General features: G+C 52.5%; 2 protein-coding genes and 1 pseudogene across 5 annotated transcripts in view; 2 read left to right on the forward strand and 1 right to left on the reverse strand.

Annotated features, from left to right (window-relative positions):
* The window catches only part of DNAJC17 (DnaJ heat shock protein family (Hsp40) member C17), a 38,691-nt gene that overhangs the window by 447 nt on the left and 24,896 nt on the right, over nt 1-13,348 (reverse strand). Inside the window, exons 2-10 of one of the 3 annotated variants that reach the window (XM_082648671.1) lie at nt 9,956-10,025; nt 9,599-9,657; nt 9,286-9,373; nt 7,458-7,549; nt 7,121-7,217; nt 6,402-6,517; nt 5,972-6,046; nt 5,357-5,437; nt 4,751-4,861 (exon numbers count right to left, since the gene is read on the reverse strand). In XM_082648671.1, the coding sequence (XP_082504797.1) occupies nt 4,751-4,861; nt 5,357-5,437; nt 5,972-6,046; nt 6,402-6,517; nt 7,121-7,217; nt 7,458-7,549; nt 9,286-9,373; nt 9,599-9,657; nt 9,956-10,025 (789 nt within the window). Of the gene's footprint in view, nt 1-4,750; nt 4,862-5,356; nt 5,438-5,971; nt 6,047-6,401; nt 6,518-7,120; nt 7,218-7,457; nt 7,550-7,924; nt 8,663-9,285; nt 9,374-9,598; nt 9,658-9,955; nt 10,026-13,348 lie in introns of those variants that run through there. The other 2 variants (XM_082648672.1, XM_082648673.1) reach the window with 2 other exon arrangements.
* On the forward strand, nt 2,063-2,647 carry LOC309818581 (uncharacterized protein C15orf62, mitochondrial; the record flags this gene model as incomplete). Its single annotated transcript, XM_082648338.1, has 1 exon — nt 2,063-2,647. One exon carries the CDS (start codon nt 2,063-2,065, stop codon nt 2,588-2,590), a length of 528 nt encoding a protein of 175 aa, XP_082504464.1. The 3' UTR covers nt 2,591-2,647.
* LOC309819019 (syntaxin-12-like) lies at nt 10,409-12,131 on the forward strand (annotated as a pseudogene). The gene is made up of 2 exons: nt 10,409-10,552; nt 10,688-12,131. The product of its transcript is annotated as a syntaxin-12-like (transcript).

The following is a 13,348-nucleotide window of genomic DNA, read 5'->3' on the forward strand; positions in this document are numbered from 1 at the left end:
CACCTCCCCTTTCCCAGGCCCTTCAAATCTACAGTCAGCTCAGGTGAATCACTTCCTCATGCTCTAGCCAGGCCCTCATCCCTTCATTTCCTCCACCCCATGGCTTCTGCTTCTCACAAGTTACCAGTGAAGGGGGGTTGTCAGAGGCCCAGAAATCCACTCCACTCTGCCAGGTGGAGGTGAGAGCATTGACCCCTCCCAGCTGCCCACCCTCCCTGTGGTCTGGCTCCTGCTGAGGATGCACAGGGAGCCCTACCCTAGACACAGCCTCACTCAGCCCCACCCTAGAAGGAGAGAGAAACAAGCATGAGGCCAGCTTGCCTCCTAAAAATACACACTAGGGCTCCTGGAGGGCAGGGCCCGTGGCTTTTTCTTTTATGATCTTGCCCGCACAGTGTGGGGGACTGAACGGTGCAATATTTTCATAATCAAAAGAATAATAAATGACCACCTCAGTGGGCCAAGGCTGTGGGGTGGAGAGGCAGCTCTACAGGAGAGCCCTGAGCCGCCAACGCCATGCCCTGATAAGGTCTGCAGTGGCACTTAAATCACTTCCTCCCTCTGTGCAGCTGAAGCTGCATGAAGAAGTATGAAGCCCACCAGAGTTGGCACAGAAGGGAGCCAGGCCAGGGAGGCTGCACAGTAGAGAGCTGCTGAGACCTGCTTCGCAGTACCCCGAGCTGATGCACCTTCTTGGAACAGGCCAGGAAAAACGTTCGGTGGTCAGTGACCCGGGGAATTAGAAGGGAGTGGCTGGGGTTAAGATGCCAGGCCCTGGCCAACTGGTTTGGAGTCAGGGGTGTACAGAACCAGGAAGTGTTACCCAGCCCAGATCCCCCTGCCCTTCCCGACAGCCCCATGCCTCCTTCCTCCCAGGCCTCCGCGGTTCCTAGGAGAATTGCCCTCCCAGCCAGGCCCACCTCCTAGCTTTGACCCAGCCCCTTCCCCAGAGGCAGGACCCCAAATGAGGCCCAGGCAGCCCCCCAGGAAGGCAGGACACTGGCTCTCAAATGTCCTTTCCTGCCCTGAGGCTATCTGGGAAAATCGAGGAAGGCTGAGGAAATGGAGCAGCCAGGCTTGCTGTCAGGCCAAGGGGAGGGCAATTCCTCCCCCCCCCCACCCCCCGCCCAAGGTAATGCTGCTCTGCTGAGAAAGCTTGAAGTCACCCTCGGCACGCCCCGAGCCTGGCCCTGGGAGGAGCCAGCCCTTTATAGGCACAGGGCTGCTTCCCGTTAACACACCCTCTGCCTCCTTCCTTCCCCCCATCCCTGCAGGCTCTGCTAATGAGGGCCGGTCACTCACACCAGCGACAGGCCTCTTCCTTCCCCAGCAGTCATTCCACACACCTGCCTTTCAATTAGCTCCCACCTCCCGGAGGTCCTCACCCCACACCCACGGGGGCTGGGGGGCCAGGCCTGCCCGCAAGGGCGCAGGGCGTTGGGCTGTGGAGGAAGAGGCGGCAGCGTGGTGACACACAAAGCAGGGCTGCCCCAGACGGTCCCCAGAGGAATGTTAGGCTCCCCGGTGCCCCGGGGCGTTGCCGCTGCCCCAATCCCTGCCTGCGGAAGCTGCAATTACCTCAGAGCACGAGACCAGCCTCCCACCTGACTGAGTCAGCCGAAGACAACAACACGTCTCCACCGCCACACACTGGCACAAACAGCCAAGCCACTGATCAGTCTGGGAGCCAGCGGCGGAGAGACCAGCCCCCGCAGGGCCAGGAGCCACCCCGGGTCGCGCCGCAGCTGCCCTCGCTCCGGCTCCACGGAGTGGAGTGCTGTTTCTTCCTCCTGGGGTTTTTCCACTGCCCTATCAAGTAACCAGGCCACTCCTGTCCCTCTGGGAACCTCCCGTCACCAGGAACGCTCAGCTTTTTCGGCTCTCCTGGACACGCGTACGAAGGTCCCTGCTGAGCAGAAACCCGGAGGCCTCTGCTTCTGCCAGCGAAGGCTGCCTCCCTGATTCTCGCTGTTCACTGCTCCAGCGGGACCAGAGGGCCCCCAGCTGCCCTTGAACCGGGCTTCTGAGGTTCCAGGCTTGTCTGCTGGCTCCCTGGGGCCCCATGGAGATCTGGCGGAAAGGCTCCTTCCGCAGCGCCTCCTTCTTCAAGCGGCTGAGCCTGCGGCGGCCGCGGAGGCTGCGGCGACAGGGCAGCGTGCTCAGCCAGGCCAGCACGGCTGGAGGGGACCACGAGGAGTACAGCAACCGGGAGGTCGTCCGGGAGCTGCGAGGGAGGCCAGATGGCCGGCGCCTGCCACTGTGGGGGGACGAGCAGCCCCGGGCCACCCTGCTGGCCCCGCCCAAACCCCCGCGCCTCTACCGAGAAAGCTCCAGCTGCCCCAACATCCTGGAGTCCCCGTCCACCTACACTGCAACCTACTCTGCCACCCTGCCCTCCGCGCTCTCCCTGGCGGACGCCCTCTACCAATACTCCGACGAGGACCTTTCAGACACGCCCCCCTTCCAGAGGACACCTGCTCCAGACCTCAGTGATCCCTTCTTCTCCTTCAAAGTTGACCTAGGGATTTCGCTTCTTGAGGAAGTTCTACAGATGCTGAGGGAGCAATTTCCCAGTGAGCCCAGCTTCTGAATGGGGGGAGGGTGGGCAGAGGTGGGTGAAAGAGCCAGAAGCCTGGGGACCCAGAGAAGGAGGGGACAGTCGTGGATTAAGGTAGGGATAGGAATCCAGGTCGCTGCCTTCCCTCTGGGTCCTGAACAGTTCTCTGAGTCACCCCAGAGTGGAGGGACAGAGGTACAGAGGCAAGCTGGAAATGTGAGGGGGGCACCTGCTGGCAGGAGCCCTGAAGGCAGCTAGCTAGGCTGGGAAAGGGAGGCCACACCTGCAACCACAGGGACCAGGCAGAGGCCAGCAGAGAGGGAGGGAGGCATAAGGGGTGAGTCCAGGAGCAGAGGACGTGCAGACTGGGCACGACAGATGGGTGCCCTGCGCCAGCTCCCTCTGAAGCCACTGTCAACAGAACGAGGTTACAGGACAGGTCAGGGCAAAAGTGGTCCAATCCAGGCTGGAGAGGAAAGTGGGAGACCTAAGGGGAGAGGGATGAAACAGGCGTGACCTTGTACAGTATGGTAGCCACTAGCTGCACGTGGCTGTTTAATTGAAATTAAATACAATTAAAAATCCAGCCCTCAGTCACACTAGCCACGTTTCAGGTGCTCAACAGCCACATATGACTAACGGCTACCACACTGGACAGCGCAGAGTGAACGTTAACATCATTGGAGAAAGTTCTACTGGGCAGCACAGGCCTAGACCATGGCCTGGGGCCTGGTGGGGGGAAGGGGGAAGCATATGGGGCCTGCGAGGGAAGGGAGGGGCTGACAGAGTAGGAAGAGTGAGGCAGGTAGAGATACACAGTGTAACTCTGGAAAAACGCCAAACAAATCACTAGCGGAAAAGGGGGCATGAGAGACTCAAAGTGCCAGTACAGCTGCCCGGAGCACGAGCACTCCCTGGTGCCCAAGGAAGGAGGCTCTAGGGAATGCCAGGCACAGACAGCTTGCGAAAGGGGGCTGCGGGGAATTCCCAGAATTATTAGTGACGGGAGCCCTTGGGAAATGCAACAAAAAACAGTGGCAGGTTTCCCTCCTTCCTGCGCCCATGGGAATATGGGAGGGAGGACTGGATCAGGGACAGACACGAAGCTCAGAGCTGTCACAATGAAGAGGCAAGCTGGTCTCCAGAATCCTCACCAGGACTGAGGAACTTTGCTTTGCTCAAAACCTCTGACAACGGGGCTACGACCCCACCCTGAGGCCTGGCCAGAAGACTTGGAGCAGAGCCCAGTTGGCCGCATGAGCTTCTGACACCCCAGGCCTTTCCAGATGTGGCAGAGGGGGAAGGGAAGCCTGGACACACAGCACCTCCACAACCCAAACCTGTGGCCTCCCCCTTCCCTCCTCTTGTGTGGCTGTGCTGAACTGAAAGCCCCCGTGGGATGGTGATAAAGAGAGCTCTTTGTAACACAGCCTGTGGAGTGCCGTCTGGGGCTCTGAAATGCTGGGCCTTAACCGTGGGGAAACAGTCTCTAAAGGAGGATCCCAAGTCAAGCTCAGACCAGGTCCTTTGCCTCCTCTGTCCAGGGTCTGGGACACACTCCAGAGAGCTCCCCATCCTCACGGCCAGGTGAGGGGCGTGGTGGCGGGGTGCCTGAGGCAATGGGAGTGGAGCCGCGAGGACTAAGAGCCGGTGTTGGGCGTGTGTCAGCTCAAGTGCATGCTTTACCACAAGTCGGGCACCAGGCAGCACCTCAGTGTCAGCAGGGTAGTCAGTGTTATTTCTAAAGAGGAGATATTGCCTCTTGATATTAGGTCCCCATCTGGGACAGCCATGGACACACCTGGAAGGAAGCTGGGGAAGGAAGCAGCCACCCTCATCACCGGCCCCTTCCCTGAAGCACCAGGTCATCTCAGCGCCAAATGCTTCACACTGCAACCAAGCGACCCGCAGGCCAGGACAATGTCTTTGGGTGATGATGAGAGACCCCAAAGGGGACCAGAACATGGAAAATAAGGTCTAAGAGGTCTGCATAGGGTGGGCCCCGCTGGCACTCAGAGAGGAAAGGGGATCAGCAAGGAATCACAGTCCTCCTGCTTGGATTGGTGGTCCTGCCAATCTCTCCATATTCCTGATGACTGGGATTTGCGAGGAAAGGGCCCTGAGAAGAGCCCAAACAGGAAGAGGCGCCCCGAAGCCTGAGCAGGCCCAGCTGCGTGAGGCCTGGCTTCTTACCTGGGACAGTCCTGGGTGGTTAGGGCCCATTGTGCTCTGGGGCCGTCCCTCCAACCAGGAAATCTTCAGAGGGTTATCGACTAGGCCCACTTCATTCTGGACAGCCAGCTCCTGTCAAATACAGTATCCGGTCCTGGTCCCATCACTCCAGTCGGCTACAAAGTGGCTCTCGCTACCCCCACAGAAAGAACCAGAACCAGCGCTCTCATCCTCCAAGCAAAGCACAGCAAACTTCATACAATGGTGTGCTGAAGCTCTGACATTCCTTGTGCGCCACGTGAGCTTTCTGACTGGGGAGTGGGGGAAGGGGAGAAGGCAGTGCGAGGGCTCCAACCTGGAGGCGTGCTGGCTTCCAGGGGAAGGTGGAGGGTGTGGAGCCAGGCAGCAGGAAATGAAGCCATCCCCGGAATATTCTCCTGTCCATCCCTTCACTCACTGTGCCTCTACTCCTGGGAGCTGGAGGGGCTCTGGGAAATCTTGGCTCTGAGCTGGCCCAGAGATCCCCTGGGAGTGTGGACACCTAAGCTCAGAGGGCCTACAGAACTGGATTCCTCCCCTGGAAAGGCAGGGCTGTCGGTAGCCCCCAAAGCCCCACATAGCACTCACCGCAGCCTTGATGGTTGCAAACTCCACCACGGCGGTGCCTGCCTTCTTACTGGACAGTACCAGGTTGAGCACCTCTCCGTACTGTGAGGATAAGGGGGTCCCGGTAAGCGTGGCTCAGCCTTCAGGATGGCCCAGCTCACACCAGAGACAAGCCTGAGCCACCCAGAGGCCACTAGGCCATTTTTAGCCGGGGTATAACCTCTCATTGCTAGGTTCAACCAGAAAGGGGATATCAGAGATGGGAAAGAAAGGTTCCCCTGCCCTTCGGGAATGCAGAGGACAGCAAAGGAGAGCTTGGCAGACGTGGGAATTCAGACCAGCAGAGACGCACAGCTGCCTCAGCAACTGAAGGAGGTGAAGAGGATGGGGCTTTGGTGCCAGACAATAGCCTCCTCTCGCCCCACAAACGCAGCCAAGCCCTTTGCTTCTAAGGATGGCAAGGGAAGGGGCACATGGCAACATGAGTGACTGGAAGGCCGTGGCCTGGGGAGAAGGTCTATGACACAGAAAAAAAGGCAGGTAGAGATGGGAAGGAAGGTTAGGCCTGGAGATCCTGGGGTTTGGGCTGAGGTGGGGCCTGAGATGATGGGTTAGGGGGAAGTCAGCAGGGCAGACCTTTTGAAAAAGCCGCAGGAGGACATCTCTGGAATAGCCGCCTTGTGACTTGGCCTCCTTGCTCTTCCACTTGAGCTGAAAAGACAGCAGTGGGTGTCACCATTAAACACTGACTTCTCAACAGAACCAGACCCTGCACCTGAGCTTTACAGTCTGAGCAGACACCCCCCTTCAAAGTACTGGTAATCTAAGGAGCACCCCCCCAAATGCATTCCCCTTGAAAACAGACAGGCAGGTGGCCTGCTCACCCACAGCTACGCTTCCAGCCCTATAAGATGCTCTCCTTCGAGGGCCTCAGGGAGGGCTGCGCTGCAGCCTTTCACGGCCAGCTCTGAGAGGCCATCCTGATGCCCAGGCAGTGGGAAGATGGAAGGATGGGATGTGGGTAGTGGTGTGGCTCCCAGAGATCCAGCGTCCCCGCCAGAAGCACCTGTGCCCATGGAAGCATCTGTTCTGCTGAGAGGAGATGGTGTGAGGTGGCCCGTAGATCCGCAGGGCTCACCTTTAGCTTGGGGGTTCCTTTGCTTTCAGGATTTTCTGCCATTCCTAGAAAATTTAGGAAAATTAGCAAGGTAGAATATGATGGAATCAGAGGTTCTCTCTCCCAAAGGAGACACAGCCCAGGGCCAAAGGACCTAGAAAAGATCACTCCTGACCAAGGGCAGTATTTGCCCCGCCCTGCTGTGGAGCCTGGTAGGGCAAGTAGAGGCAATCCCACCCCAACCCTGAGGAGCTGTCACCTTGGGACAGCTGCCCAGCTGCCTGCTGAAGGCCATGGTCAGCACTCTGCCAACGAAGGGCTATGAACACCTACGGGGGGCAGAAGGTAGAGGTATAGACCACACAATTCTACTGAAACAAAGTACCCCAGAGCCTTCCCCGCCCCGCCCTGGTGATCTGCTCCAAAACAGAGCCAGCTCTGCTTGGGACTAAGATAAATGGGGCCAGGAGATCGCAGGTAGAGTGAAAATCCAATAGGCCTCAGAGAACTGGTAAGAAGAGACAGGTGGCATGTGTCCAAGTGGGGTGCCCAGGGGGTTCCAGCAGGTGGAAGCTTCCAGAACAACTTCCCTGAGCAGCCACTGTGGCCACTCTGGGCATCAAGAGCTGCCTCAGAGTGGGAGGCAGGTTTGGGGGACGGACTCTCACCTCTCAACCTCTGTTCCCGTTCCTGGCGTATCTGCTCCTGGATTACCCTCTGCTGCTCCTCCAGCTGCCGGGAACCCTCTTCTCGCAGGCGTCTGATCTGCAGAGTGGGAGTTGGGGAGGGTGACAGTTCTGTGCAGATCCAGTTCCAGGTTGGCTCACCTTGCAAAGGTCCCTGGGACATTCCACCTGCAAGCTAGGCTCAGCAACCTGCAGGTGGGACAGATCACCCAGATCCCACAGAAGAAAGTGGAAATGGCATGCCCTCTCCAGCCACAGCAACCCCTTTGCTCCACCAGCCTCCTCCCCCTGCAGATGGCTGCAGTGCCTGGACGCTCACCTCTTGCTCTAGTGTCCCGGTGCTCCGGCTCTCCTCCTCCTCCTCCTCGTTGCTGCCGTGGGCCTGGGCCTGCCGCTCCCGGGCCTCCAGGTCTACGAACAAGGGTTGAATGACCCAATGTCTGGTCTAAGCAGTTTCTACATGGCCCCAGCCTACCAGGCTCTGGCTGCTTCCCCAAAGTCTCACACAGCATGAACCTATACAGTAACTCTGGCCCCTCCCTCAATGCCTATGTGCTCCCAAATTAATTTCCATTGAGAAAAGTCCTAACAAGGAAGAGAATAGGATCCAGCTGAGTGGCCGGGGTCTGGAAAAGTTAAAGCAGCTCACGCTGACTAAGCTGGGTCTCCAAACAGTGAACAAGGTGTGGGTGGGTGCTTATGTCAGCAGCCCAGGGCCATGGGTCAGGGCTGCCAGTGGGTGGAGCTCCTGGCCTCTGTTCCTGTGGTTTGGCACCACAGCCTGACCTGCGACCTTGCCATGGCTTTGATGCTCTTCCCACCACTGAGCTTGAGTTCCCACAGAATCTTCTTTTTTTTTTGGCTGCATTGGGTCTTCGTTGCTGCACGCAGGCATTCTCTAGTTGTGGCGAGCAGGGGCTACTCTTCGTTGCAGTGCGCGGGCTTCTCATTGCGGTGGCTTCTCATGTTGCGGAGCACGGGCTCTAGGTGTGTGGGCTTCAGTAGTTGTGGCTTGCGGGCTCTAGAGCGCAGGCTCAGTAGTTGTGACGCACGGGCTTTGTTGCTCCACGGCATGTGGGATCTTCCTGGACTAGGGATTGAACCCGTGTCCCCTGCATTGGCAGACGGATTCTTAACCACCGCACCACCAGGGAAGTCTCACGGTGGAATCTTCTACCTCCCCCCTCAACTCACATTTACCAAGCCTCACTGTGGACCCGGCTACAACGGCTCCTACAGGGATGGCAGCCACCATGCAAGGACATCACCCCAGGTCCTGGAGCCTTCCCACCTTCCAAGAGAAACCTGCTTGTGGCCCTGTCCCAGGCCAGCTGCTGTGACAAATGCTTCTTTCAGGTCTGGGACACACCACTTTGTTTTCTGTTCACTTTACTTACCTAAACTCTTCAGGTTTGTTTGTTTTTGATGGATGTACTGGGATGGTATATGTACATAATAAATATATGGATGTGAAGCAGGCAAGAGGAAGGGGAGAAAAATCGAGTAAAGCATGCTTGGACCAATCTTATGGGGGTGATGAAAATGTTCTAAAATTGATTTAGAGTCATAGTTGCACCATTTGGTAAATTTACTAAAAATCACTGAATTGTTCACTTGAAATGGGTGGATGATATGATATACAAAACATATGTCAATAAAGCTGTTTCTTAAAAGACAAACGCCTGGATCTCTTTGGATTCTTCTGAGAGGATTTCACGGAATGAAAGCTCTGTGCAGAGCTGGGACGAATGAAAAAGTTCCAGGACGGCATGGCCAACAAGAACGCTGACTGTACTCTTGCTGTGTGGGTTCAAATCCTGGCTCCAGCAAGTTCTTATCCTTTTGGTGCCTTAGCCTCTTTTGTCTATAAAAAGTGGGTTTCATAACACCCAGCTCCTTGGATAGTTGTAATAATTAAAGGAGGCACTAAAACATCTGTCACAGCGCTTAGCTAATAGCACACCTAGTCACTGTTATTATTCCTATGACTGTCCTTTAGGAGCCACCCCTGAGAACAGGGTTCTGCCCAGAGCCGGGGCCGCCAAGCTCTGAGTTGCTGGAACTGAAGCTGCAGGAGGAAAGGTGGGGGAGCTGCAGGAAAGCGGTCCAGGGAAACTGCAGGCTACCAGCACCACGATGTCACCTACCAAGCTTCACTTTCTTCCTTCTCTCATCAAGTTTCTGGGTCCTCTCTGCTGCCTGCTTCTTGGCTTTCCTGACCTTGTCATATGCAGCCTGGCAGAAGAAAGGAACACAGAGGAGCAGTCAGCCAGGGAACACACACAGAGCCCAGCCACCTCCCCGGCCCTGCCGTTAGCCCTAGAACCATCAGGAGGCAGTCTGGTGACAGGGTCTCCAGGCTAGGACAGCAAGGACTGTGATGCATGGCCAAGTATAGAGGATGAAGCACACAGTGGTCTATAAATGTGGAGTAATTTAGATAGAGAAGGATGAGCTTACCCTGGCGGCAGCATCGGTCAGTACCTCCAAGGCCTGAGAAAGCTGATGGAAGAGTTCAACTAAACATAGGGATCAAAAAAGAGAGGGGAGAAAAGTAAAGTTAGACTTGATGATGGTGTACTCCCTCAAAAGAGCACCTCAAAGAAGCCACAGGCTGCTAGAAAAGCAGACATCAGCAGATGATGGACTAGCAAGGAAGGGTGAGTGCATCAGCAATTGACCAGATGCTCCTAACATGCGAAGTGCAGCCTTGGGGCCCAGCGCCCAAAGCCAGGCTGTGTGCGTTGGCCTCCCACGGCACTCACACCACACCCAGGTGGGTTGGCCTCCTTCTCCCCATGCCTAGGAGAGGCTCACCTGCTCTGGGATTATCCGGATTTTTGTCTGGGTGGCAGGAGAGGGCCTTCTGCCTATATGCCTTCTTTACCTGGAAGAGTCAAGATTTGGTTATTTACTCTCTCACCCCAGGACGGAAAGGAAAACATTGTTAACAGGGAGTGCTCTCCATCGCTAAAAGAAAGGCTGCCACACTGAAACCGTCACCTCACAACCACAGAGGAGACCTGCAGTGGAGGCAAAGGCCGTGGAGGGAGCTAACCACTGCCCTGCAGCAGAGGGGCTGGGCCTGCTTCCGCTGAGCACCCAGTCTTACCACTGTGGATGTCAGAGGGCTCCTCGCAGGGGGCAGATGTCCCTATAGCCACCCGGAAACAGGCACTCTCACACACTCATGGTGTAATGTAATGTAAACCAGGGCAACCTTTTGCCCTGGAGGGAAATTTAGCCATCAAAATTTTAAATGTGGTCGGTCTCGGCTCCTCGTCATGTCCTACGGTCCCTTAGATATGTACCGGAACCCGGGGGCCTCGGGGACCCCGCTCCGGGACTTCAACAGCATCATCCAGACATGCAGCGGCAACATCCAGAGGATCGGCCAAGCCAGAGAAATAACTTGTACATGCTGCTAAGGACTAAGTTGTTCAGTTTCTACTTAGGAAAAGAGTCACTCAGCAATCACCTGGAAGATTTTGCTTAATTATTGTTTCTTAACAGACTTAGAGGCTATTAACACATCTGTGTTTTTGTAAGCTGCTCAGATAAAGAATTTGATGAGCCAACTAGGAACTAAGCAAGATTCAAGCAAGCTACAGGAAAATCTGCAACAGTTACAGCACTCTACAAATCAGCTTGCCAAGGAAACAAATGAATTACTGAAGGAATTAGGTCCTTGCCCCTTCCTTCATCTACTTCAGAACAGCGCCAGCAGAAACTTCAGAAGGAACGTCTCATGAATGACTTCTCTGCAGCCTTAAACAATTTCCAGACTGTGCAGAGAAGGGTATCTGAAAAGGAAAAGGAGACTATTGCCAGAGCAAGAGCTGGATCTCGTCTTTCTGTGGAGGAGAGGCAAAGAGAGGAGCAACTCGTCTCATCTGACAGCCATGAGGAGTGGAACCAGATGCAGAGCCAGGAGGATGAGGTGGCCATCACTGAACAGGATTTGGAACTTATTAAAGACAGGGAAACGGCAATTCAGCAGCTGGAGGCTGATATTTTGGATGTCAATCAGATATTTAAAGATTTGGCAATGATGATCCATGACCAAGGTGATCTCATTGACAGCATAGAAGCCAATGTGGAAAGCTCAGAGGTGCATGTAGGAAGAGCCACTGATCAGTTACAGCGAGCTGCTTACTATCAGAAAAAATCTCGCAAGAAGATCTGTATCCTGGTGCTTGTCCTGTCAGTGATTATTGTAATCTTGGGACTTATTTTGTGGCTAGTTAATAAATGAAGTGATTGCCTCCGAGCCTTCTCCTGCTGAGCTGTTTTCAAGGGCAAGTGCTTGCTGGAGTCTTGCCAGAACAAACTGATCACAAGAAGACAGAATACACCAGAATGTCCTGTAATAATTTAGTTAGAAACTAACTACTAACTAGTCCTTGGAATTAGTGACCTGTGGAGACAGTATTTATCAATTTATGTATACATTTTATTGATTTCTCAAATTAAGAATTAATTTATGTGGATTTTGCTTTCTCTTATATTCTGATTGCCCTTCGTCCCAAGTGTTTACTGAAAATTACATTCTAGATATTCTTGTTTTGGTAGGTAACACTATAGTCTTGTAATACTGTCTTTCTATGTACATACAAGATTTACCTTTTTACTAGCAACTGAGATAGAATTACTTTCTGTCACCCAGCATATTGGAGTCTGTCAGAAACTGTATAATAAGCCAGCAATTTTTATTATTTAATATTTGTTTGAATTTCTAAGAAGCCTGTCCCCTATATGCTTTCAAAGGTTTTGGCAATGTATTTAACTAGAGAATAAAAAATTACACAGGTGATCCAGATTAAATAAGAAGTAACTATTTGAGCTGGTCAGCTGTTGGGGTGTGTGTTAATCTGGGTTTAAGTTTATTATCTGCTAGTGTCATTGACTGCAATTCATCCATATATACATTAAATGATCTTGTTCACTTTTTGAAGAGTTTAATTTAATTAACATTATGATTCTCTGTGGGGTTCCTCTCCCACCTGTCTGTATAGAAGGGGAGAATTAGACAAAGCGTTCTTCTGGAGAGCAAATAGGAATTGTTTGGAATGATTTAATCTTTTGTTGTTGTTGCTCAGTTGTGGTTCTGCATTCCTGGTAAATGATGAATGTTGCCATCAAAAGGCTGCCCCCTACCCTAATAAGGTTTGCTGGGCATTTGATGGCAGGAAGATTTTAAAAGCTAGACTGAAGTTGGTTTAAAATTTAGTCCTGTGAACCTGGCGATAAAGCAAAGGTTCTTTTTTGTAAATAATACTGGTTTGGAATAGTGATGTTAGACTTATCCTAATTTGTGAACAAGAGATTAATCTCTCCATGCATAGTTTTAGACAAAACTGTTTCAATAAAAGATTGCTGTCTTGTAACATAAAAAAAAAAAATTTAAATGTACTTTCCCTTTGACTTACTCTGGAATTTGGACTTGTAGAAGCATGCCAAAATAAATATGCAAGGATGTCCACTAAAACATAGTTTATATTAGCCCCAAAGTGGAGCCAACCAAAATCTCCAACAACGGAGACCCATTAAAAAAATTACCATAGACTGAAGTCTGTATGTGCTTTCTAGAAAGATCTTCAAGTCCTCATCACAAGAAAAAAAAATCATAACAATGTATGGTAACAAATAGCAAAGCATTATGTTGTACAAAATGTGCCAATTATACCTCAACTTAAGAAAAAGAAAGAAATATCTTCAAGGTATGGTGCATGAAAAAAACAAGGCTTAGTATATACAATGATCATTTTGGGGTTGAAAATAAGAAAATAAAAGAAATGTAAATAGTTAGAGACACTCGGGCATGTGCACAGCCCTTGTTTTCTCTTCTTTCCTCAAAGCAATCATAAACTTGTGGTTTCCTTTGGAAAGAAGCTGAAAGTGGAGGGGAAGGAAACATTTACTTCTCATTTTATACTTTTCTGTAGTTCAAATTTTCAAACCTTAAACACGTCTTACTTTATTATCATTTTTATTGATAACAGGGGTTATCCTGGTGGCAAGGCTATGGTCCTTTTTTAGTTTTTATCTTTGCACCTCTCTGTATTAAAAAGAAAATGTTTTATTTCTTATATTAGTAAAAATTAGCAAAAATAAGCAAACATAGCCACCAAGATTCTCTTTTATATATTCCCCACACATAAGGGAAGGCAGAGCACAAAATCCCAGAAGCTACCCTCTGCTTCCTGAGGC

Source organism: Grampus griseus (assembly GCF_964374135.1).
Source record: "Grampus griseus genome assembly, chromosome: 2".
NCBI classification, from domain to species: Eukaryota; Metazoa; Chordata; class Mammalia; order Artiodactyla; family Delphinidae; genus Grampus; species Grampus griseus.